We start from the raw sequence: 23,381 nt of genomic DNA on the forward strand, positions 1-23,381 counted from the left end.
ATTTTATACATATTTACATTTTTGACATGTCACAATTTCTAGTCTTTCCAAATTATATAATAAAATCTGCACCATGTTGACAGCTACATTCATCTTTAACAATCAAAAACAAAATATTTTCCTGTTCTATATTATCCATTACAAATGTAACAGAAAGGTTTAGCTTTGTGTTTTATAAAAATYWGTTTTCTTTTCTTTTTGTTTGTTCGTTTYAACACTGCTTTTACTTTGACAGGTCAGTGTGCTACGTCACTGGAACCCCGGAAGAAGTGGCTCCACAACAAGGGCAGCTGCGCTCCAGAGCCGTCATAGCTGTAAATCAGAAAACTTTGGGCAGTTTCATCCAGTACTTTAACTAAAACGGTTCATTGTAGTTGGCTGACTGATTTAGGGAGGCAGAGTTGCGGCTGTATGAAGGAAGTCCGCCCGCCTCCACATGTGCAGCGGGATTAGTGGACCTCCGCGCTCACTGTAGCTGTGGTTGTGTGGGTGTGAAGGGCATGCTGGGGCTCACTCTGCTCAGGGCTTTGCGGACCCAGCCCCCACCACGGCTGGTCGGGACGGCTCCGGTGCGGMGTGTCCCTTTATCGGCTTCATGYTGGCTGTCCCCGCCGTGCTGGACGTGTCCCGTCCGCACGCTGCGGCTGAGCACCGCCTTCTGCGCAGGTCACAACAAGTGGTCAAAGGTCAAGCACATCAAGGGTCCGAAGGATGAGGCGAGAGGAAAAATGATCTCGAAGTTTGGGATGATGATAAGAATAGCTGTGAAGGGTGAGTTCAGGCTACCGTCATGTTTTTGGTTTTTTTATTCTTGTAATTGTAGCCATTTATTTTTAATTTGTTAATCTGCAGAAGGTGGATCCAACCCGGAACTGAATATAAAYTTGGCCAACTTAGTGGAGCAATGCAGGAGCAAGAACATCCCCAAAGCATCCATAGATGCAGCAATCAAGAATGCGGTAGGCTCATAATTTCAATATTGGTGGTGATTGAGGTGGTAGACATGACACACACCCAGGGTGGCAGKTCAGTGGGGGTGGCAGAATCACCTGCATCCTAGCWGAGTCTTCAATTAAGTTTTCAGTTTGTTTATATAGCCAGGTTGCATGTTATTGTTTAAATCTGGAAATATTGCACATGCGCACAGCGCTGGAAGGCAAAAWGGTTATTTTTTTTACTCGCCATCTGTTGCTGACGCGGCTGCAGAGCAACTCTGTTAAGATTAAATCTGGTTGTATCTATGCTACACACAAACTCAGCCACAGCAACTGACTCACAACAACAGACAACTAATGTGTCAGGATTCAAATCAAAAAACACGCAAACATTTCCCACACAAGCCTGAAAACATGTTTATGTTACAATTATTAATAAGCGATCGTCTGAACACAGCAATGATTGATTAGCTAATTTAAACACCTGCTCTACTGAAGATCTGTCAGAACGTTGGTGTGGGGGTCGCCTATTTTTTATTTTTTACCTGAACCGAAACACACCRAATTCTGCAGCACATCTTCATGCTAAGATTCTCAAAGTCAAGCTAGCATAAATGAGCTACTTTCATCTTCCTTGCTATTTTTTTTAATTAAAACTTTATTTCAAAAGGGGCAATGCACTTTACAAAATATGCCAGAGTTGGCCATGAGGCCAGTTTTCATATGTGGATCCTCTATAAACATAAGCAAAATACATTGTAGTGCAATAAAGACAAGTTAACAAGCTTTTTACATTCAAAAATAAAATAATAATAATAATAATAATAATAAAGTATTTTTTAATCTAAAAAAGCAAATCAGGTTATTTGTTTAAAATTAATAAAACAGTTTACCACAGTACAAACAATAAATAAAAAACTTTAGAATAAAAAATAAAAAATTTTTTTACACTTTTTGGTATTTTATTCCAGAAGCTTTTTCTTMATTTTAATTGTGACAGAGTGCGATATATTTAATATTTTACTAGGGCTGGATGACTTGGCGAAGAAACGAATCACGATAAAAGCGTTTCCTTTCAATCGATATCAATAATTATCGATTAGTTTTCTGTTTAAAATATGTGAACTACTACTGAACTCGTGGCGTAATATTTCCTACCGTTGGTTTTTATTTCTAAGCAGCTATAAGGCACAATGGAGAAAACTTAAACTGCTGCTGCACCAGTCACTCAACAGATTGTTGCTAGGTAACCAAAGAACGAGCGAGTTGCTAGGTAACGGAAAAGCGAGCGAGTTAGTTAATGCCACTAACTTCGCTTTGTAGCATATTTATTGCATGTAAAAATAAATCCGATTTAAAGCAGTTTTTGTTCCATTAGAACCATGTTTGCATGTTTTGCTCTGATTTGGCTTCTTTCTGCAACCAGGAAAAAGCCAAACCCGCCTCCCAGCACATGTTCGAGGCGCGGGGGCCCGGCGGCTGTTCGCTGCTCATCGAGACTCTAACTGACAACAACACACGGACCCACCAGGAGATCAAACGCATGCTCACCAAGAAACGGTCAGAACCTCCCGCTGAGCCACCGCAGCGTTCTGTACCGGCTTCGTTTTCTGCTGGTTCTGTTCGTTAGGCTGTTACTCACACATCTGTCATTTATTGAGCATTTCTGTTATTGACTGAGGTAATCTAGTGAATACTATTAACATTATTAGTCGGTCTGTTATTGCAGAAAACGTGCTASWKTTTTTTTTWAMMRSMAMYTTTKRARRWTKKTTTWAWTTYCYTWAMYWWTTTTTCTCACTACATGGAATTGKTCCAGTTGTTTTGAGCTTTTTAATTGTTGCTCTGATTGTAGATATGGTCAGCTTTAACTGAAAATGCCATTTTTCTTTTGGACTTTTACTGATTTATGAAGATCAGCCCACRTTAGCTTTACTTAAATGTCATTTTTTCTTYCCATTTTTAACAGAAGTTGTGTTACATCATATTTATTCCCCACAGGATGTTTTTAATTCCTGTTTATAAGTTCCTAATTCGACTCTATAGCACCAATATAAATAAAGTCATAACAGGTTCTCCATATTTTTAGAACAATTATCACCATTTTGACATATGTTATAGTATTTGCCACCATATCAGGATATTTCAGTTTTGTGTTGTTAAAAACAAAATAAAGACAAAATCTTTCATCCATTATGAAAGTTGACAGATTGAAGGATGATATTTAATAACTCTGATGTTTCCAATGATATAGTTCCATAAATTTGAGAGGATGTGGAAAATATAAGTGAATAATTCAGGAAGAAAAACATCAAACAGATGCTGTTATGTGTAATAAGGATAAACACCAAACTGTATTTAGGCGATAACAGTTCAGCTGGACGATGAATTGTTCCAGTAATGATTTATGATAAGCGATATTATCGTTTAGTTACAAGTAATATATTGACATTAGTATAATAATGCAAGTGTGTACGGAAGAGGACGAGGGCCACTTCAAACAAAATCAACCACGACAAACAAAAACGRTAAAAAGGAAATAAAATAACAYGCACAACACAAAACAATGAATAAGATGGATTATGATGTCTTTGTAAACAAAATTTCCTTTCAAAAAATATTAACTATCAGAATGGAAAATACCACTTTTCTTGCAGCCTTGTATTGGTTTATGAAGATCGGTACACATTAGACTTATTAATTTCAGAGGATGCTGAAAACCTAAATGAGTCAAAGAAGACAAACACAACATTRTGTCATATATTTGACAAACCTACTATATAGATTTTTCTCCACAGAACTGGTGATGATCAATAACTCAGTATTTATTTAGAATTTTCCGATCAATAAAACTCTCAGTTTGTTGTTAACTTCTGATAAAAACCAAGCATTTTCACTTGTTGTCTTCAGCGGGACGCTGTCTGAYGGAGCTCGTCACAACTTTATCCGGATGGGCGTRGTGACGGCRCCCGCTGAGGACGTCTCCGCAGAGAAAGCGCTGGATATGGCCATCGAGGCCGGAGCTGAAGACGTCCAAGAAACCGAGGATGAGGAGGAGAAGCTCCAGCTGAAGGTCAGACTCCAATTACCTCAACCCAATACTCTCTAATGGGTCACTGATGGTGTACTGAACAACTACAGCATAATTTTATACATCAACACATGCAAAATGTTTGTGTCTATTTAATCTGTGCTTTTTTTTTGTTGGAATATTATATTTGAGGCAAATAGTACAAACTGAAAAAACGCAAAGGTGCGAACACTGCCCTCTGGTGGACAAAAACGGCAATTCAACCTGGAGGCTTTAGGAAATGGGAGTCACAATTACACTGCAAAAACATAAAATTTGCAAGTATTTAAAGGCTTTTTTTCTAGTGCAAATATATTAGTACACTTGAAATGCAATAAAACTAACTTATAAGTAACATAAGTAAGTTTCAGGAAAATTGTTTAAAGAAAATAATCCCTCAACGATGAAAAAGTGCTAGTTCACTAGCAAATCAGTTGACAGTCAACTGGCACTTTGCCGTTACCTAGCAACATTATTCAAACCCATCCTGTCACCAAGTTTTACTTCTAGTGGCAGATTATTTCATTTATAGTAAAACATTTTTYCCMWWWTWWWMSRWYMRGSYYCYKKTWMYTKKTKRAAARKTWMYTKSMARKTTTYMRGAAMYTYMMYWARRWWWTYSSMRKWRRAAMYWRRWYMRRAAWWMYTKGKWARRWTTKKWWTTTTTTGCAGTGTAATTTGTGATAGAGTCTTTTGTAATATGACAATATGACAATATTTATATGACACATGATATATTTTTTTAAATGTTTTTAGTAGTTGGACAAAAAATAACGAGTAACGTGTCCRGCTATTTACTGGAATTAAATTTTGCATAAGCATAGATCTTATAAAGTGAGAAAAATCTTCAGTTTTATATGTTCATAGTTTTTACAGTTAAGTAAAATTCTACTTGGATTTTATGTTTTTGTCTGATTTATGACCCAATGTGTCACAACACTATGTCAAAATTAAAAATATAACTTAAAATTCACATATGTAACTTAAGATTGTGCTAAAACAATTATGGCAAATAGTGAAATACAAACTGTTTTTAATTAGAAATATAAATGTGAGATCTGAATTTGCCAAAAACAATCAATAAACCCTAGAGTAGAAGTCTTCAACCTGCAAGTTTGTTTGAACTCCCACAGTAACTAAATACTTATTAAAAGTAATAATGAAAAATATGCCTGTGTTTAAATTTTATATATATGCAGATTTTAGCACTTTTTGATATTTTCATAGAATAATTGCATTGAATTGTTACGATGATATTAGAAGCATCAACAATATTGTTTTAGGTTGATTTTCCTTATCAGGTCTTAAACTTTGTGCTTTTTAAACATTATTTTCCACAAATATCAACATTCATTAGGAAAAAAAATGCATCCAATCTCTTTTTGCAAAAGGTTAAGTGTTTCTTTATCTTAAAACTTCCTATAGTGGATATTTATCAATCTTTCACTGACCTTTCAGTTTTTGTGAAGGGTCAGGTAAATTAGTTTTATTTCGCTGGAAAATGTCTGTGCATTGTAAAGGTTGCACCCCAGCCCTGGAGGGTTGCATGACGTTTGTTTCCAGTATATATACTGTAATCTATTTAAGAAAGATCAACGTTTCCCGGTCTCAGTAAGACGGTAACATCTGGCTGTGCGTGTCTCCCTGCAGTTTGTCTGTGCGGTGTCAGACCTGAACAAGGTGCGCGGCTCCCTGGAGGGGCTGGGATTACACATCACATCTGCAGGCTTGGAGTTCGTCACTCGCAATCACTCCTGCCTGGATCAGGAGCAGATGGAAGCTGCTTCCTCTCTCATAGAGGCCCTCACTGACCTCCCAGATGTAGTGAGAGTGTGGGACAATATCCAGGCCGACAGCTGAGACGATCGGGGCGACGCTGCATATTTGGAGCGACCCGAGGATTTGCCATCTGATAGCTTTTATAAGAGCTGGAAACTGGGCATGTTGTGGCAAAGAAGAGACGCTGTTGGGTGTTTTACCTGTGGAGAAAAAAAACATTAAAAGACTCAAAATGTGGTTGCCATTAAGAGAGAGAATTGTTTTCCATCCAGCTCTGATGAAGAGCAGTTTTAGTTGGAAAAGTGTCAAAGTAGCAGATTTAAAGGAAAACGTTTCCATTATATTTAGAAAACACATTTTTCTCTCCATAATTCAAAACCCATCAACTGGTTTTCAGTCCCAGTCTTATTATGCTTCCTTGAACATAAAGAATATGTGTACAGGCGACAGCAGGGGTGTTCAAAATGCGGCTTGGGGGCCATCTGCGGCCCTCTGGAGGACTTTTAGTGGCCAACCTCAATTCTAGAATTGAGCCAAGCAATCGGTTGCTGCAGATGGACATTTTTTCATCTTTTACAGATAAATAACATCTTTAAGAAAAATATTAGGTGGAAAAAATAGGTTCCTATTTATTGACAATTTGTTGACCTGCTTTCAGTCAAAAGCAAATCCTGCAGCCCAAGTCAGAAACCAATCAACCCTAAAAAATTTAGGAATTGGATCTTTTTTAGGTTTTGCATCTGTAATGATTTACTGATCCGTTTTCTACAAAAATCAGGCTAGTCTGTTGAGTTCAATAAACCCATCTGTGGGTTTATTGAACCATTGTGGGTTTCAATAAACCCATCTGTGCTCAATACATTTTTTTTGTATTGAGCACATGAAATAAAAAAGGCACAAAAAGTTTGTTTTAAAATTTTTGTGGCCCCATGTGCTGTTAACTGAAACATTTTGACACAAACCCAAATACAGCAAAGTTTATGGTGCGTAAACTATCTTGAAGGTGGCCTATTATGTTTTTCTGAACAGGTTAGGATAGATCTGTAAAGAAATCATTGCTTTACTGCAGAGAATCATTATTAGATCATCAGATTTCAGTCTGCTCTGTTCTGCCTCCTGTCACTTTAAACCCAAATAAGCTGCTGCTGGCCACGCCCCCAAACTCAACTTTTACACTCACTTGAAAATGGCTCCAAACAGATGCAAAGTTATGAAACTGTACATCTGTGAAAAGTAGAAGTGGATCCCGCTGCACAGCCAACAAGAATGCAGCAAGTGGTTTCTGGATGGTAAGTGAGCAACAAAACAGGCATCTTTTCCAGCAGCCATTGTACAGCAGTAAAACCAGCTGATCAAACGCACTGCAGTTCAGCGTGGGTTGGTAGGCAACAGGCTGGTGTTTGATTGAATGAGATAAAAAGCAGCAGCGTTGGAAGTGGTTTCTTTCTGCTTGTTTATTCACAAGGCAGCCATATTGGACTTTAACTTTCAGTTTTTGGGGTTCCTTCAACTGTGAACCAAAAACTTGATGAATGACACAAAAGCATAATGTGATACAAAATAAAAATGTTCTGTGGAACGTTCTTCCATTTACATCAGATATATAAACTCCTAAAGTAGTTCATGTTGATAAAATTAATTTTAATGCCACTGATGCTGAAGGGTACAGCTGAAGGACACTTTAGGATAACAACATCATGGATCATTACATACTGCCGTACTGTCAGTCAGTCAATAGCATCCAACATAAACAACATGCATCCAACAAATTCTAATGTAGCAATACATTACAACCAAGCTTCATGTTTTTCCAACACTGAATCGCAAATAATAAAACTTTTTCTCCCAAATCAAACTCCCTTCTAGACCGTCGCCATGTTGACGTGATGCTAAAAGGGAAACCCGGTGACTGTCTCCCCTTCGCTTTGTTATCAATGCCCAGTATTGATCTTCCCGTCGCTTCCTGTCAGCTATAGCGTGGCATCGATTGGCTTCCGATGTTGGTGTGCTGCAGGGCAGTCCTGCACTCTGAGCCAGCCAGGCTGGGAGGTCCGACATCGACAACCGCAGTCACACAGCGCTAGCAGGAAGAGCGCTACTTTCGCACAAACATGGATCCAGAACAAAACACTTCGGAGCGCGACGAAGGATCCTACCAGTGATGGTTAAAACAGTCCAAGTTTCTGGATCAAATCAGGTTTGTTCTACTTACTTTTATACTTTTAATGATTTGATGAGCTAGTCAGATAATTATTTTTTTTACCACCCAACAAGAACCATTGGTTTTTACCCAAGTGTTACTATTAAGTGTGTAAGAAAAGTATATTAAAAATCAATATAGCACCAGTGCAATTAGATTACAAAGTCTTATGTAAACATTACGGTGAATAATAAAAAGGTACAAACTAAGAGTTAAGGCTCATACATTTTTCCCCACTCTAAAATTCAAGCACTTTTCAATCATTTTTAGGTAAGTTTTCAAACTTTTACAGTCCAACAAGTTTAAATCTCTAGTGATAGTATTCGACAGAAGGGCCAAGGTAAACTAAAATATGACAGTTTGAAGGTTTCAAATAGGGCTAGACAATAAATCAATAACATCACAATAGACATGTGATCAGGATCAATACGTCTGATAAAATACCCAATATTCATTATAATCACTGAAAGACTTTAGCCACTCACAGGTGGTTGGTGGAACCGACTACCTGACTCACTCTTTGGTTACCTAGCAACTCATTCACTCTTTGGTTACCTAGCAACAGCTTATAGAGTGACTTGTAGCAGTTTCAAGTTTTGCCACTTTGCCTCATAAGTGCTTAAAAATAAATAAAACGGCAGCATTGAGTGAAAACTGTGGATAAAACAGAAAAGATCACACAACCAGATTGACGTTATTTCAGATATTTAAAACAAAAAACTAATCAATTATTATTGATACTGACTGACAGGAAAAGCTTGTATATGTTTTTCAGCCATATATCGCCCAGCTCCATTGAAATGCCTCTCTCTTGACTGGTCTCAGAACAAAACACTAATTTAAATAATGTTGTTTAACCTATTAAATGTTAACCCAACATTAATTTCAATTACACAAATYAACAAGTCACTGAGAAATTAGGAAAAATAAACACCCAAACAAATCRTGTTAAATTACCTTCYTGCTCAAGTTAAAATTAAATCTCTAAAAAATGTTCTCGCTAATTTGCCAGTTTGCCAATTCTAACTGATGTAAAACAAGAAARGTTTGGTCTGATTTAACTTCAGATAGTGAGAAAAAAAATGTGTTTTCTTATTAGGTGYATGAAAACATCTGGTTTCAACTGCAAATACCATTTTCCAAATTTAGGCTTCTAAGCAAGCATCAGATTGCAATTTATTACCAAACTGTGCAGTTTGAATATCAAGCACTTTCAAGGACTTTACACAAAAACCAAGCGCTTTCCAAAAACCTAACTGAAATTACAGGACTGAAGGTTAAACTACGCATCGTTCCTCCAGGTGAGGTTTGGGTTGGGCCCCATGAAGGGCGAGGATCCGGCCATCAGGATGGAGCTGCTCAGCCCRCCGCAGGCAAAGGAACGGGCTCAGAACGTCACAGAGAAGGTCACGCAGGTACGGCCAGAACCAGAACCACATCAAGGCTCGAATGCCGTCCAATCTTAGGGTTTTGAATATTTACTTTTTTTAAAATCTGGATTATTTTTTTTTTCCCCACCAATAAACTCCTTGGGTTTCCATAATTCAAAGTTATGGCGGCCATCTTGTTTGACAAATTTTACAGCTTCTGTTTATCTGAACTTTTAATTCAGATCAACTCCACAACAAAGTATGACAGTCAGGCCAAAATTGTTTTTTTTACAAGAATAAAGTCCTATTGTTACTAGAAAACAATCGAAATAATACTAGAATAAAGTCTTAATATCAACAGAATAAAGTCGCAATATTAGGAGAATGAAGTAATTTTACGAGAACTCGAGGTTATTAGTGCCATATTAAGGAAAAATAAAAATAAAAAATTACAAGAATAAAGTCCTAAATTCTGAGATAAAATCTGCACCGGAATAAAGTCAACATATTAAAATATTAAAGCTGCACGAGAATAAAATTGAAATAATACAAGAATAAAGTGAAAGTATTACAAGACATCATAATAACATTTCGACTTTTATGAATTTGTTCTCGTAATTAAGTTTTTCTTATTTTCTTGCCATGGCCCTAATATTCTGTCATATATCATATAAAACGACAAAAAATTTCTCATTATAACAAAAACAAAAAATCTCGTAGTCTGGCAGTGAGATCCTGTCGTACAACTCAGGGTAGGAAAAAACTGGAATAAAAGCCACTTTTCTATGTTTTTGRTTTGTTTTAGAAAAGAATGCAACAACTTATTTTTTAAATCAGATTTGGTATTAAAAGAACAAAACCAGATTTAATTTTTAAGCAGCATTGCTCAGCCCTGCTGTTGTCTGCAGGACATTTATTCCGACTGATGAAACTCACCAACCAGCTAAATTGGTGGTGAAACAAATTAAAATRTAAAAACCCTTTAATAATCCCAAAGGGAACTTAATATTATCAATTATTATAATTAAGAATAATTACTTATTGTYGTTTAATATTAAATATTGTTTCTTAGTAATTATAAATTAAATAACCCTCTAACTTTAAACATCCAGAGCAATGTTTTGTGAATCCTGGTTTTGTTGCAGAGCCAGGAAATGGTCTCTGAATGAATGAATTCACTCAGTCACCAGCAAAATTCATCCATCTTTCTGTGACTTCACCGGGTTCGGTGTTAGAGGAGAACCAACGTCCCCGCTCTGCTGCCATGATGGAAAGCTGCTACTAATTAACCCTCTAATGGAAAAATCAGTGGGCGGCTGATGAAGATGCATCGTGTGGCAGTTCAACYGAGAGCTGCAGTTGTTACCAGCGCAGCCCTCAGGCTCCCAGTTCTGCACCACTGGACCGCGGACGGTAAACAAACGCCAAACGTTGAGCGAGCACCRACCTGTGACCTTCCAGCTCCTGTCTGTGGGATGATCTATCTGTGCAATAGTATGGATTCATATGGCTAACAGATATGTCAGGAAGGTCAGGGGTATTTTTCAAGAAGGTTCGTTTGAAATTAGGCRAGTCAATAGCAACAGCACTGACGGGGGAACGAAATTAACTCGGTGCAACATCCAGTTCATCATTTCAGCCCCGCAGATGGTCAGTCAGCCTGGACAACATTAATCACAGGAGACGTGTTCTTCAAAACGTAGCCTCTGTGACGTCTTAATTAATAAAATGACAGAAACGTCTTCTAGAAAAACCGGTTTGAGGCTCTGTTCAGCGAGAGACAAGATGWTAGGSCTTAGAAATAAAATCTGATCAATTCACATCAGATCCAGTTTCAAATTTCAATCGATTTTCACTTTCTTTTCTAAAAAAAAATAAATAAATAAAAAATKAAATATTTCAAAAAGTGGCTTATTTGAGACATTCATTCATTAGCTTAATTACAAGAGCATCATAAGATTAGCAGAATGTAGACAACATTTTACCAGAAAAATGTCTTAAAATTAATAGAAAAAAGTTATTTTAATGAGAAATAAGCTTGGATTGCTTCAAAGTMAGTTTAATTTTTTATTTTTCTCGTTGGCATACTCATTCAATTACTTATTTATTCTCMTAATATCACAACTTTACTTTTGCATTATTTCGACTCTCTTGTTGTACAACTGAAGTCTTTGTAATATGATTTTATTCTTGTCATTAAATAAAATATAAATCTTCTYTAGCACTAATAGTTTGCTATACGGTTGATTTGAAGTTAAAAAAAAACGTTTTAATTTAAATTTTACAAAAATGAAACCTTCAGAAACCAAAACTCAGATTAATTGATAGAATTGATTTATCACCTGGCCTTAGGTCAAAATATTTTACACGCGGAAGAAATGACTAAAAAGTGYTTATAGGTTAGAAATACATGACACCATATTAGGGTCATTGTTGACAGTAATGGACTAAATTAAAATAAAAAAAATTTTGAAATGTTGATATTGATCTCAAAATCTTTCAAGAAAAAACTTTGAAATTTTCTGAGCTTGCAAAGTCAAACATTTTAGATTTTTTTGAATTTTTTTTATTTTTTTTTTTAGCTTTAACAGTCAAAGATTTATTTATTTTTTTTACCTTCGGCTCTGAGAAATTTCCAATTATTTTCTAAAAAAATTTCAAGGATTAACCTCAACATTTCTGATTTTTTTCTCTYACAAATTTGCAACTATTAGAGGTCAGAAATTTCCACGTTTTTTTTCTAGAAATTTTCTAAGAGTTTCTGAGTTTTTGGCAGAGTTTTACTCCTGGATTTGCCATCTGTGGTCATGGGATAACGTACCGTTGTCCGACTGCAGGTGCTTTCTTTGGAGTCGGACGTTCTGCCAGAATACAAACTCCAGGTTCCAGATACAACATGGTGGATCCTGCTCCATTACAGCCCCTTCAAGGCCTTTTGGGACTGGATCATTCTGCTGCTGGTCCTCTACACGGCCGTTTTCACCCCGTACTCAGCCGCCTTCCTGCTGGACGAGCACGGCAACCCGCGGCAAAGACGATGCGGCTACACGTGTAACCCTCTGAACGTGGCCGACCTCATGGTGGACGTGCTCTTCATCGTGGACATAATCATCAACTTCCGCACCACGTATGTGGACCACAATGACGTCGTCGTGACGCAGCCGAGCCGGATAGCCAAGCATTACATCACGGGCTGGTTTCCGATTGACATGCTAGCAGCGACGCCCTTTGACCTTCTCATTTTCAGATCTGGGTCTGACGAGGTGAACATTTCTTTGCTGCAATCTGTTGTGTTGGACCAAAGTTGTAGTGTGATAGTTTTCATATTTGTAATTCTTAGAGGTTTYGTGTGATTTTCTGGTCATCTTATCTCTCTTCATTAGTCCATCTGCGTCAATCAGCAGAATTGACGCAGTCTGCAATTTTCTGGTGCGAACCAAAAAAAGTCACTACAGAAATACAAAATTTTAYCAAGTAATTTTGGTCTAGTTTCGAGTGCAAATACCTTAGAACACTTTTAATAGGACAAAACTAATTTATAAAACATTTTCAGCAAGATACAGAATCTTGTTTTAAGTAAATAATTACTCATTATTGGTGAAAAAGTTCTAGTCACACTGGCAGATTAATTTTCTTATAACAGGGAAAAATGTCTTGTTATAAGTGAAATAATCTGCTAGTAAATTTATTTTTTCATCAAGTTGTTGACTTAAAACAAGTTCCTATATCTTGCTGAAAAGTTACGTATAAGTTAGTAAGTTAATACTTGGTGATATTTTATATTTTTGCAGTGAACAAACTCTGGTTCGCCTATAAACTTAGGTCTTAGTTTGGTTAGTGTGTTCTGGTGCACTTTGACTGGACTGGAGGCCGCTCCAAAAGCAGGAAGCGGACTACATCACAGGGCATTCTGGGTAAAAACAACCAAAATAAACCAAAGAACAAAGAGAAACCCTACAACCGCTAAAATCTGACTCCACTCCATTTTTGTTTACGCTTTAGCCAAGGAAGAAGAAAATTGCTCCAGTTTTTTTTGTCATTTCCCTCAGTGGTTATTCATGCAGCGCCACCACAGGCGAGGAGGGGAACAGGTTTTTCAATTGGTTTGGTTCTTTGACAATGCAATACGAAAGCGAACCAGCCCATAATATTGCTATTTATTTATTGGTGTGAAAACACACTTAGATTGAGTACTACTTTGTGTCTGTTATGTAAAATCCCCCAAAAAACACACCAAGAGTTCAAGAAGTAGGAATACTTTCCCAAGTTATTGTATTTTAATTCTGATTGTCTAATTTTGCATGACATTTTTCTCTCCTGTTGCCCATGGAAACYAAAGATGGCGACCTTAACCAGCCTGCTCAAAACRGCTCGGCTGCTGCGGCTGGTCCGCGTGGCCCGAAAGCTGGACCGGTACTCCGAATACGGCGCCGCCGTCCTCTTCTTGCTCATGTGCACCTTTGTGCTCATCGCCCACTGGCTCGCCTGCATCTGGTACGCCATCGGCTTCGTGGAGAGGCCGTACACGGAGACCGGCTGGCTGGACAACCTGGCTGAACAGCTGGGGAAGGCGTACAACGAAAGCGACTCCACCTCCGGGCCGTCGGTGAAGGACAAATACGTGACGGCTCTGTACTTCACCCTGAGCAGTTTGACGAGCGTCGGGTTTGGGAACGTCTCGCCAAACACAAACTCCGAGAAGATTTTCTCCATCTGCGTCATGGTCATCGGATGTGAGTTGGATTCAAAGAACACAAAAAGCTCCGACCAAGCATTAAATGTTTTTTTCTTAAATTACGAGACTAAAGTCATAATATTACAAGACTAAACTTGAATGAGAACAAAGTCATAATAGTATTTGATAATTCTAATATTATCAAATATGTTGATACGATAAAGTTGTAACATTAGGAGAAGTTGTACAGAATAAAGTCAAAACAATACGTGAATAAACACGTAACAATATGTGAATAAAGTCAAAATATTTTTGAGAAGTCATATTACTAGAATAAAGTCGTAATATTATGACTTTGTTGGCATTATTTGCTAATTCTCATATGTAATAAGATTTTCGCATCACATATGATAATATGACAATAGTTATAACACTACAACTTTATTTTACTATTATTTGCTAATTCTCATGTTATTAGCGAGAATCCAAGAATTGTCAAATTATCAAACATAATGCAAAATATGAGAATAAAGTTGTATTATAACTTTGATGTTGTATGTATGATAATTCTCCTATTATGAATAATTATAATACAAGGTTATTGTATTATCAAACATGATAATGCGGTAATAAAGTCGTAACATTACGAGAAGTCTTACAGAATAAAGTCAAAACAATGAGAATTAACTCCTAACTGTAATGCTCAGAACTGAGGACCCGAAATTTCAGTCAGACACAACGTAAAAATTWAAGTTCTTTGAGGATCAGGGTATGGGACAGGCAGCCACGAGCAATGGAACAGGAACCTCTGAGGACAGAGAAACAGGTTAGAGGGTTGTATTCTAGGAGGGGAAGGTCAAAAGTTGAATAGAAAAAAAAAAATCACTAACCTTCTTTGTGTTGGGCAGGACAAAGCAAAACTTCTCTGAGGGTCAGGCGAAGAGCAGTGGTCAGGGCACGGAAAAAGGGTCCAACACTTGCAGGCAATATCAGGCAGACAAAATCCAAGGGCGAGGCAGGAGGCAGAGGTCAAAAGGCAGAAACGGGGTCGAGACCAGAAAACAGAAGCCAGTGAAGAATCCGACGTGGGCAAGACAAGGCAGGAAAATCCAAGGGACAAAAATGTGTTCGAGATCGTGGTCAGGTCAGGAAGAAATGCTGGATATCTAATCACTCTGAGGCTTTCAAAAATCTGGCACCGTCTGCCTGCCTGAGAGCTGAATATAACTGCTGGTGAACAGGTGGAAGACATGAGCCTGATTGTGCTCCAGCGCAGCAGCATGCAGGTGAACCAGATGAGCTTGATGAGAGGAGTACTGAGGAGAAAAACATAGCAGGCAGACGGGCCAGAAACATGACACTAATAATGTGAATAAGGTCACAATATTTTGAGATGTCATAATCTTACCAGAATAAAGTCATAATATTATGACTTTATTGTCCAGGGATGGACAGAGCTAGGAGGGCAAGTCATAATATTATGACTTTATTCTGGTATTATTTGATAATCTCATATTATCAATAGTGATAATACGAGATTATCACATTTTCGAACATGATAATACGAAATATGACTTTATTAATGTAATACTACGACCTTATTGTAGTATAATTTCAATTTTATTCTTGCAATTTTTTATTTTTTATTTTCTTAGCATGGCTCTCAAACTCCGTTGTAAAGCTACTTAAAGATACGATAATAAACTTAAGATTGTCCATTTCAGGGCTACAACTAATAATTATTTTAGTAAACCGATCAAGCTATCGATTATTCTGATGACACATATTTGATTAAGGATTTTCTAGTTATAATTGCTTATTTTCTCCTCTTTTTTAATCCGTCGCAGCCCTCATGTATGCCAGCATATTCGGAAACGTGTCGGCGATCATCCAGAGGCTTTACTCCGGCACGACTCGCTACCACACCCAAATGCTGCGGGTCAAAGAGTTCATCCGCTTCCACCAGATTCCTGGCGGCCTGCGCCAACGGCTGGAGGAGTACTTCCAGCACGCCTGGTCCTACACCAACGGCATAGACATGAATGCTGTGAGTAAAGCAAAGGTGTGTCCTCCAGTAGCTGCACTGTCAGGTACCAACGTGTTACATTTAATCTCTGATGTGAGGCTGGCTTTGTTTTGCTCCTTTTAAAGGTGTTGAAGGGGTTTCCAGAGTCACTGCAGGCAGACATCTGCTTGCACCTCAATCGCTCTCTGCTGCAGAACTGCAAGGCTTTCCATGGAGGCAGTCAAGCCTGTCTGCGGACGTTAGCTATGAGGATCAAGACGGTCCATGCTCCTCCAGGGGACACGCTCATCCACTGTGGAGACTTCCTGGACTCCCTCTTCTTCATCTCCCGTGGCTCCATCCAAGTCATGAGGGACTATGTTGTTGTGGGTTTATTAGGTACAGGTAGCTGTGTTTCTATTGGCCCCTTTGCATGTGACGTCACAAATGCACTAGCAAATGCTACTTATTGAAAGACAAGGTTTTTCAAAATTGACGTGCTTCCATGAAGCAAATGGAAACAGCTAGCGTTGTAGTACTCTACGCCAGTCTTGGTCTCAATACTGGTCTTGGTCTCGGACCTAAAAGTTTTAGTCTTGTCTCGATGGTCTTGGTTTTGACTTGATCTCGGGTTTGGTGGTCTTGACTACAACACTGGAAACAGCAGCTACTGTTTGACCATAGCTGCTGCTTCAAAAGTAAAACATTTTTGACTCAAATATTTCCACATTTTTTGCGAGAAATTTCTTTAAATTTATCTCAGTATTTCAGAGTTTGTTTGTTTTTTGTCAGAAATATACTTTTTTAATATCTACAATGGCCCAAGTACACCATTGTAGGATTCAACACGTTTGAATGATACGCAACTTTTAATGAAATGTGTGATGCTGTGAGAGCCAGCTGCACGTTACACGGAAAAAAACAAAACAAACATCATCCTTCTACTACTTCCTGGCATCTCTGTCATTTTTCGCCTGTAGTAACATCCAGCTGTTGATCATGTGATTCGGAAAATATGTTTCCTTTGCAATTTTCGTATTGAAAAACATTCACTTTTTTAAAAGATTGTCATGTTTCTATTTAGCAAATATATTTTTGTTAATTCAATTTGTGCAACTCTAATGTTAATGGAAATGCAGCTTTTGGTGTTGGCGTGAAAGAGAGTTAATTCTTCAAATAAAAATTATTATTTCTTTTTTTCCCTGTAGAAAAGAACGACATATTCGGCGAGCCCATCCACCTGTACGACGAACCGGGTCGGTCCAACGCGGACGTGTGCACCATCACCTACTGCGACCTGCACCGCATCCCCAGGGAAGACCTGCTAGATGTGCTTGACATGTACCCAAGCTTTGCCGACAACTTCTGGAGGAACCTGGAGATCACCTACGACCTGCGAGACGTGCGTTGGAGAATCTCGGCAAAGAAATTATTTGATGCAACTCTGTTTAAAAAGAAAGAACCAGAAATGAAAACAAAAGATTACGGATTACAACTACCATCTCCACTGCAAAAAACACAAACCTTACCAAGTTTTGTTGGTCTAGTTTGGTCACTAACTCTTTGGTTACCTAGCAACTCACTCACACTTTGGTTACCTAGCAACAACCTGTTGAGTAACTTGTGCAGTAGCCATTTAACGTTTCTTAACTGCGCCTCATAATTACTTAGAAATCCACAACAGCAGCATAGAGTGAAAACTAGATAAAATGGAAACTTTGGCAGTATTTCAGATATTTAAATAAAAAGACTAATCAATAATTATCAATATCAACGGATAAGAAATGCTTATTTTGTTATACTTTTTTCTAGCTATGTGGTCTAGCATTACTTTAAACCATTACGCCCTGAAAACTGGCTGAAAAGTACACTGAATATAAATACATAAAACACTTTATCTTATATTAGAATATGTATAGTTTTTCTTTCATTTCATAAATACGCATTTGTTTTCGTCTTTCCCTCCAAAAAAACCCACTGAGAAAAAGTCGAGGCATATCAGGCATTTTGAAAACTTGTGTACGTTACGTCTGAATATTAAATGTGATTTTTGATCTTCAGACTGATCAAATGCCGCCAGTAATAATCAACGAATCTGGGGATGACGGTGAATATCGGCACAAAGCGCGGCACCGAGTCCACCCCCTGGACTGCAGAATAAGACCAGGTAGGAAACGAGGCTTTAAATCTGACTCTAATCACGTTTAGGCAGGTTTACATCATCCAGAGATTTTCCTTTGATCAGATGGAATCGACCACGAAGACTCGTTCCCCCATCAGTCCTGCCACTGTTCGCCGCCTCAGGACGGCTGGGACGACGTCTGGAGCTCCTCCTGTTCCCAGTCCAGCGAGGATCTGGCAAAGCCTCCCACTCACACCACCAGACCGGGCCCCTTCCCCAGTGACGACCCCAGACTGGGCCCCGTCCCTACCGACGACCCCAGACCGGACCCCTTCCCCAGCGACAACCCCAGACCGGGCCCCTTCCCCACTGCGGCCCCACAGCTGCCCCAGAGCGGCGCCTTGGTGGGGAGGGACGCGGCGCTAAACCAGGGCCACCAAGGTAGAGACGAGTGTTACATTGCATTGCATTATCGACATAAAGCAACCGATAAAATCAGTTTCACTGCAGTAACGTGAAATTCCTTCAGGCTTCAGATCAACCTTCCTGGACGCCCTTTTTTATTTTATTACATTTTAACTTTTTTGTCTTGTTGTTAATGGAACCTACACACAATTCGGTCAGGTTGTTATAGATATTCACTTTTTTCACTTCCGATACTGATACAGATATCTGAGGTTTAGTATCAGCTGATACCGATACAAAGAAAAACAGAAAAACATTTTGTTTCTCATATTCTGAACTACAAGTGGATAACGCTGCACCAGTACGGCTCACGTAAATACACCGCCACAAGCTCGGTCAAACAACAAAACTTTAATTTGTTCCTTCAGTAAACTGAGTACAACGCCGTATTTGGGCCATTGATATAAAGAAAGGAGCAAATTTCCACCAAAAAGCGCCAGAAAAGGAATTTTCTAGAATGTATTTTTACATTTCTGAGCATAATATAAAAGTTTGAGTGTTTTGTCAGGAATGTATTTATATTGTAGATATTTTACAGTTTTCTACTGACGTTTTTACAAGTGTAGTGTAAACTGATTTTTTTTTTTTTTTCATTTCTGGTGCTAAAATCTCTTCAAAATGGTATTTGGATTTCTAATAGGTTAAGATATTTTTAAAAAATTATTTTAAACTCCTACACCCATATAATGGCATATATTATGAAGTAATTAAACTTCATAATTTATTTTAGTAGCAGGGACTAAAAAATGGAGGAAAGGGGAATATTTGTTATGTAGAATGAGGATGACGTTTTTAATGGCACTAATGGAAAAAATGTAAAGAAACTTGTTGAAGTGTATTGTTTCTCAGGCAGGCAAATTGTTGTGTCCAACTGTAACAATTTACTAATACTACTGATATGGTAATGATCTTTACTCTGTGATTTCTTAGCTTCATCGCTGAATCTGCCAGGAATGTATCGATTCTGGCCAGATCAACAGCAGCTGTCCAATCAGGTTTTACAATCTTCTTCCATTGGTAACCCAAACCCAAACCCGGCTCTGATCCCAGAGGAAAAGCCCAGTGAGCTCGAGTCGCGACTCGAAGTCCTGCAGTTACAGCTCAACAGGTATCTTCAGTATTCCCTGCTGCTTTGGCGTAAAGTATCCAAGAAGTGTTTTTACAGGTACATTGTATTAAAACATTAGAGATGATTGGTTAATGCATAGGAGCCTAACTCTGACCTAACATGTAAATGTTAGATATGTCTCGCATGTATGGATGGATGGATGACAGACGGATGTATCTAATGACTCGTCATCACTTCCTGTCTCTCTCCCCTCCAGGCTGGAAACTCGAATGACGGCTGACATCAATGTTATCCTCCAGCTGCTGCAGAGGCAGATGGCTCCAGTTCCCCCAGCTTACGGCTCCGTGTCTCCCAGTACGCTTCCCATTGACTCCTCTGCCCTGTATGGGACTGGGGCTCCAGTACTGGACAGCAGATACCCAGTTTCCCCAGTTCGGATGGACTGCAGGGCTTCCAAACAGGTGGTGTGAATCAACGTACCAAAGAACTAACTAGGGATGCAAACGATTCATTTACAAATTGTTAATTAATTTCTCAAATTAAAATTTGATTAATAACGTCGGTTTAGGTCTTCTTTTAGTGTTGTAGTTTGGCTGCCTTCAAGCAGAGGGCGCTGCTGATTGTTGCTAAAATTGCTAGAAAAAATTTAGTTTATTCTTGGAAAAGAAACTGAAATTTGTGACATTTTTCAAGATTTATGTCAAAATTAGGAATTTTCTAGCAAATTTTTGACTTTTCACACTCAAAAATGTCCTTTTTTGCTAAACATTTCAGAGATTAATTCAATATTTTTGAGTTTTGTAAGCAAATTTTCAACTCTAGAAAATGTCTAAGATTAACCTCAAAACTTGAGTTTTTTTCTCAAATTTTTGACTTTTCAAAATCATAAATTGTCTTTTTTAAATTCAATACTACAGGGATATTCCTCAATATTTCTGAGTTTTTTCTAGCAAACTTTCAACTTTTCAAACTAGAAAATTTCTGAGATTAATCTCAGTATTTCTGAATTTGGTGGAAATTTACTCTCCATCTACAACGGCCCTAATTTGCCGTTTAGAGAGACGGTTGATGCTCTTAATGCAAGAGAAAAATCAGATTTTTAAGAAAACGACCACATTAATTAATTGTCAGTTTATCGATAAGAACAATCAACCTTAGATAAACTCAATAATAATAACTTGAATTTCTAATTTTCACCTGAAATAATGTTTTGTAAATTTCACGGCATCTTTTTCTTTCCCCCAGAGTTTGGACCAGATGGATCTGAAATCCTCCAAGAAGTCCCAGGAGTCGTTATCCAGCGGGATCCACATGACTGCAGCCTCTGACGACACCATGTCCACGACTGTCACCCCYGACACCGACACCCACGCCGGCTTCACCCCCACGTTACCACAGCAACCGCCCAGATCGACCTTTGAACCCGACTTGAGCCTGTGTGAGACGGTCCGCTTCCCGTCTTTACCGGTGAACCTGGACTTGAGCTCAGAACCCACTGAGATCCAGAAACACGCCTCAGACCCGGCGCTGCCAGTCTTCACCTGACCGGCCGGCTTCACCTGGACAGAACCAAACGCCTCTCAGGTTTTGGACGAGATTTTATTTTGTTTTTGAACAGCTATCAGGAAAAACATGAAGCAAAAATCACATGCAGTGCCTTGCAAAGGTATTCATAGACTTTTCCACGTATTTTCATGTCTTAACCTCAAATTTTTATGGATTTTATGTGACATACACACATAAAATCCAATTTAACTATGAAATGAAACAAATGCATGGTTTCCCAATTTAAGAAAATAAAGTCTGAAAAGTATTTCAACCATTCTTCTATACAAAATACATCAAGTTGCTTTAAAACAAATGACAAATGGTCCACATAGTAGTTTTTAAATGCAAAATTGTCTTACTTCAGTAACAAAATAATTTAGCAGTAAATTAAGTTGCTGCAACAGAAATAAAGCTGGAACATGAGACAGCAGGAAACAGACAAGTTTCAATATTTTGTAATGTCTTTTGTCGGGTTTTGGCCAAAAACGTGACAGTTGTGTAATTATTTGAGGTTTAAATTGCATTGGGTTATGATTTTTCACAAATCTGGAAAATTTCAGTTCGTCACGAGGGAAAGCAGCACTTAAGACTATGTAATGTTTATTTATTTAGTAGAGGTGTGCCGATCGGTCACCGATCATAATCGTGCCGATTTTCGTGAAAAAGTGCATGATCGGTGATCATTGGCTCTTGTTGCCGATACCGATCACCTGCTTCTCATTTCGCAGCCTGCCTGTGCAGCTGGTCTCCTCTTTCCTTCACACTGCGCAAACGCGCAGCAACAAATCCTAAGCGATGAATGGGGAAGTTTGCGTGTTGCGGCGGAAAATTGAAGCACATCAAAATGCATCAACACGATGAAGCTAATACGACATAAAAACAATGTTGTACTTGACGGAGTTTGGCTACATTGAGGCTCACTGCAGTAAAAAAGACATATGGAGGATCAGATAGCAGGTAAAGCAGCGCACAGCTACAAACACCCGGATTAGCATGACGGTCAGAAAGCTAAACAAATAACCCGCAAAATTATTTAAGTCTTCGAGCTGCGATGTAAGACGCTGGTTCTGCTGTCGCTGTTGAACCGCTGCTATGCGCTACAGACAGACGGAGCGCCGCTTTTGCTCCACCTGGTAGTGACTCTCACACCGAACCTCTGCTTACACACCGAACCTCTGCTTAAAGGTGCAGCATCTAACTTAAAACAATACATTTTACATACGTATTAAAACTTTCGCTGTCCTAACATGAGACAGATAATCTCTAAAAAAAATAATCAATCTCCTCCCTGTTCTGCATAATTACTTCGCTCAGTCAGAAACAGCCAATCAGAACTAGCAGTAATCAGCTAGCCGCCATGCTATCAGGAAGTTTTCATTCAGTAACTCTGGATTGTTTATTGTAATGGAACCTGTATTTGCCTTTGAATGTTAAGTTTTATACTTGAACTTTTTGGCAATGTTGTGAGGTTTTATTTTGGCTCTTTGCATTATTTAGTCTCTTCAGACCCTTCATATGTTATCAGTCTGTTAAAGATAGTATTACCGATAGCAATACAATTTGCAGAATGCCTGTTTTGTTTAGTTTTCTTCTTGGAAAAAGTTATTAGAAACAAGTTTTTGTCTAAATTAAGGTGAATTCATGTTTCCTTTTTCCACATAATGTAACCGGTAGTGTTTATGATAAAAAAATAATAATTATGTGATCAGTATCGGTGATCGGCCCTCCCGGGTGATCGGTATCGGCAGGAAAAAACCTGATCGACACATCTCTATTATTTAGTCATCGTCCTGAATAGTAAGAGAACATGGACAGATATTCATTTGATCGTTCATAGCTGAGAAATAACATGTTTATTCCAAGTAATAAGTTCTGTTTTTTTATACACAATATTTGTCAATATGAACCCAGAATGAGTGTAAAGTGAATGTTTATTCATGAAAAGTGTTTTCTCCAACAAAATACTGACCTTGATCATTTTTCCTAATGGCTTCGTGTCTCGTTTGAGCGCCACGCCTCAAACTCAGAGTATTTCCAAGCTGTTACCTTATTTAGGTTCAGTGGGCTCTCTCGGCTGTGTGAGCCGGTATGGGGTCCTCCATGCTGGATGATTTACTGTGTTGCAAATTAAACAGCTCCCTCA

The 23,381-nt window shown here is 38.4% G+C and overlaps 2 protein-coding genes and 1 long non-coding RNA gene across 5 annotated transcripts; 2 read left to right on the forward strand and 1 right to left on the reverse strand.

Moving 5' to 3' along the window:
* Positions 1 to 244: 244 nt before the first annotated feature.
* taco1 (translational activator of mitochondrially encoded cytochrome c oxidase I) lies at positions 245 to 6,021 on the forward strand. The gene is made up of 5 exons (XM_008436762.2): positions 245 to 771; positions 853 to 959; positions 2,362 to 2,495; positions 3,846 to 4,008; positions 5,656 to 6,021. The coding sequence occupies exons 1-5, from the start codon at positions 501 to 503 to the stop codon at positions 5,863 to 5,865; spliced, it is 885 nt and encodes a 294-aa protein (XP_008434984.1). The 5' UTR covers positions 245 to 500; the 3' UTR covers positions 5,866 to 6,021.
* A 113-nt stretch (positions 6,022 to 6,134) lies between these two features.
* kcnh6b (potassium voltage-gated channel, subfamily H (eag-related), member 6b) lies at positions 6,135 to 21,898 on the forward strand. 3 transcript variants are annotated; one of them, XM_008436759.2, is made up of 12 exons: positions 6,135 to 7,981; positions 9,286 to 9,399; positions 12,192 to 12,617; positions 13,694 to 14,087; positions 15,877 to 16,091; positions 16,181 to 16,433; positions 17,243 to 17,436; positions 18,096 to 18,201; positions 18,280 to 18,597; positions 19,552 to 19,729; positions 19,947 to 20,151; positions 20,936 to 21,898. In XM_008436759.2, exons 1-12 carry the CDS (start codon positions 7,946 to 7,948, stop codon positions 21,233 to 21,235), a joined length of 2,739 nt encoding a protein of 912 aa, XP_008434981.1. In that variant the 5' UTR covers positions 6,135 to 7,945; the 3' UTR covers positions 21,236 to 21,898. The 3 variants fall into 3 exon arrangements, with proteins under 3 accessions (XP_008434981.1, XP_008434982.1, XP_008434983.1); XM_008436760.2 differs by having other exon boundaries at positions 15,877 to 16,076; XM_008436761.2 differs by lacking the exon at positions 9,286 to 9,399.
* LOC103481355 (uncharacterized) lies at positions 14,144 to 15,409 on the reverse strand. The gene is made up of 2 exons (XR_536274.2): positions 14,920 to 15,409; positions 14,144 to 14,837 (listed from the first exon to the last, which is right to left on the reverse strand). It is a non-coding gene; the product is annotated as an uncharacterized LOC103481355 (long non-coding RNA).
* Positions 21,899 to 23,381: the final 1,483 nt, after the last annotated feature.

The sequence above is a fragment of the Poecilia reticulata genome, linkage group LG19 (genome assembly GCF_000633615.1).
Source record: "Poecilia reticulata strain Guanapo linkage group LG19, Guppy_female_1.0+MT, whole genome shotgun sequence".
NCBI lineage: Eukaryota > Metazoa > Chordata > Actinopteri > Cyprinodontiformes > Poeciliidae > Poecilia > Poecilia reticulata.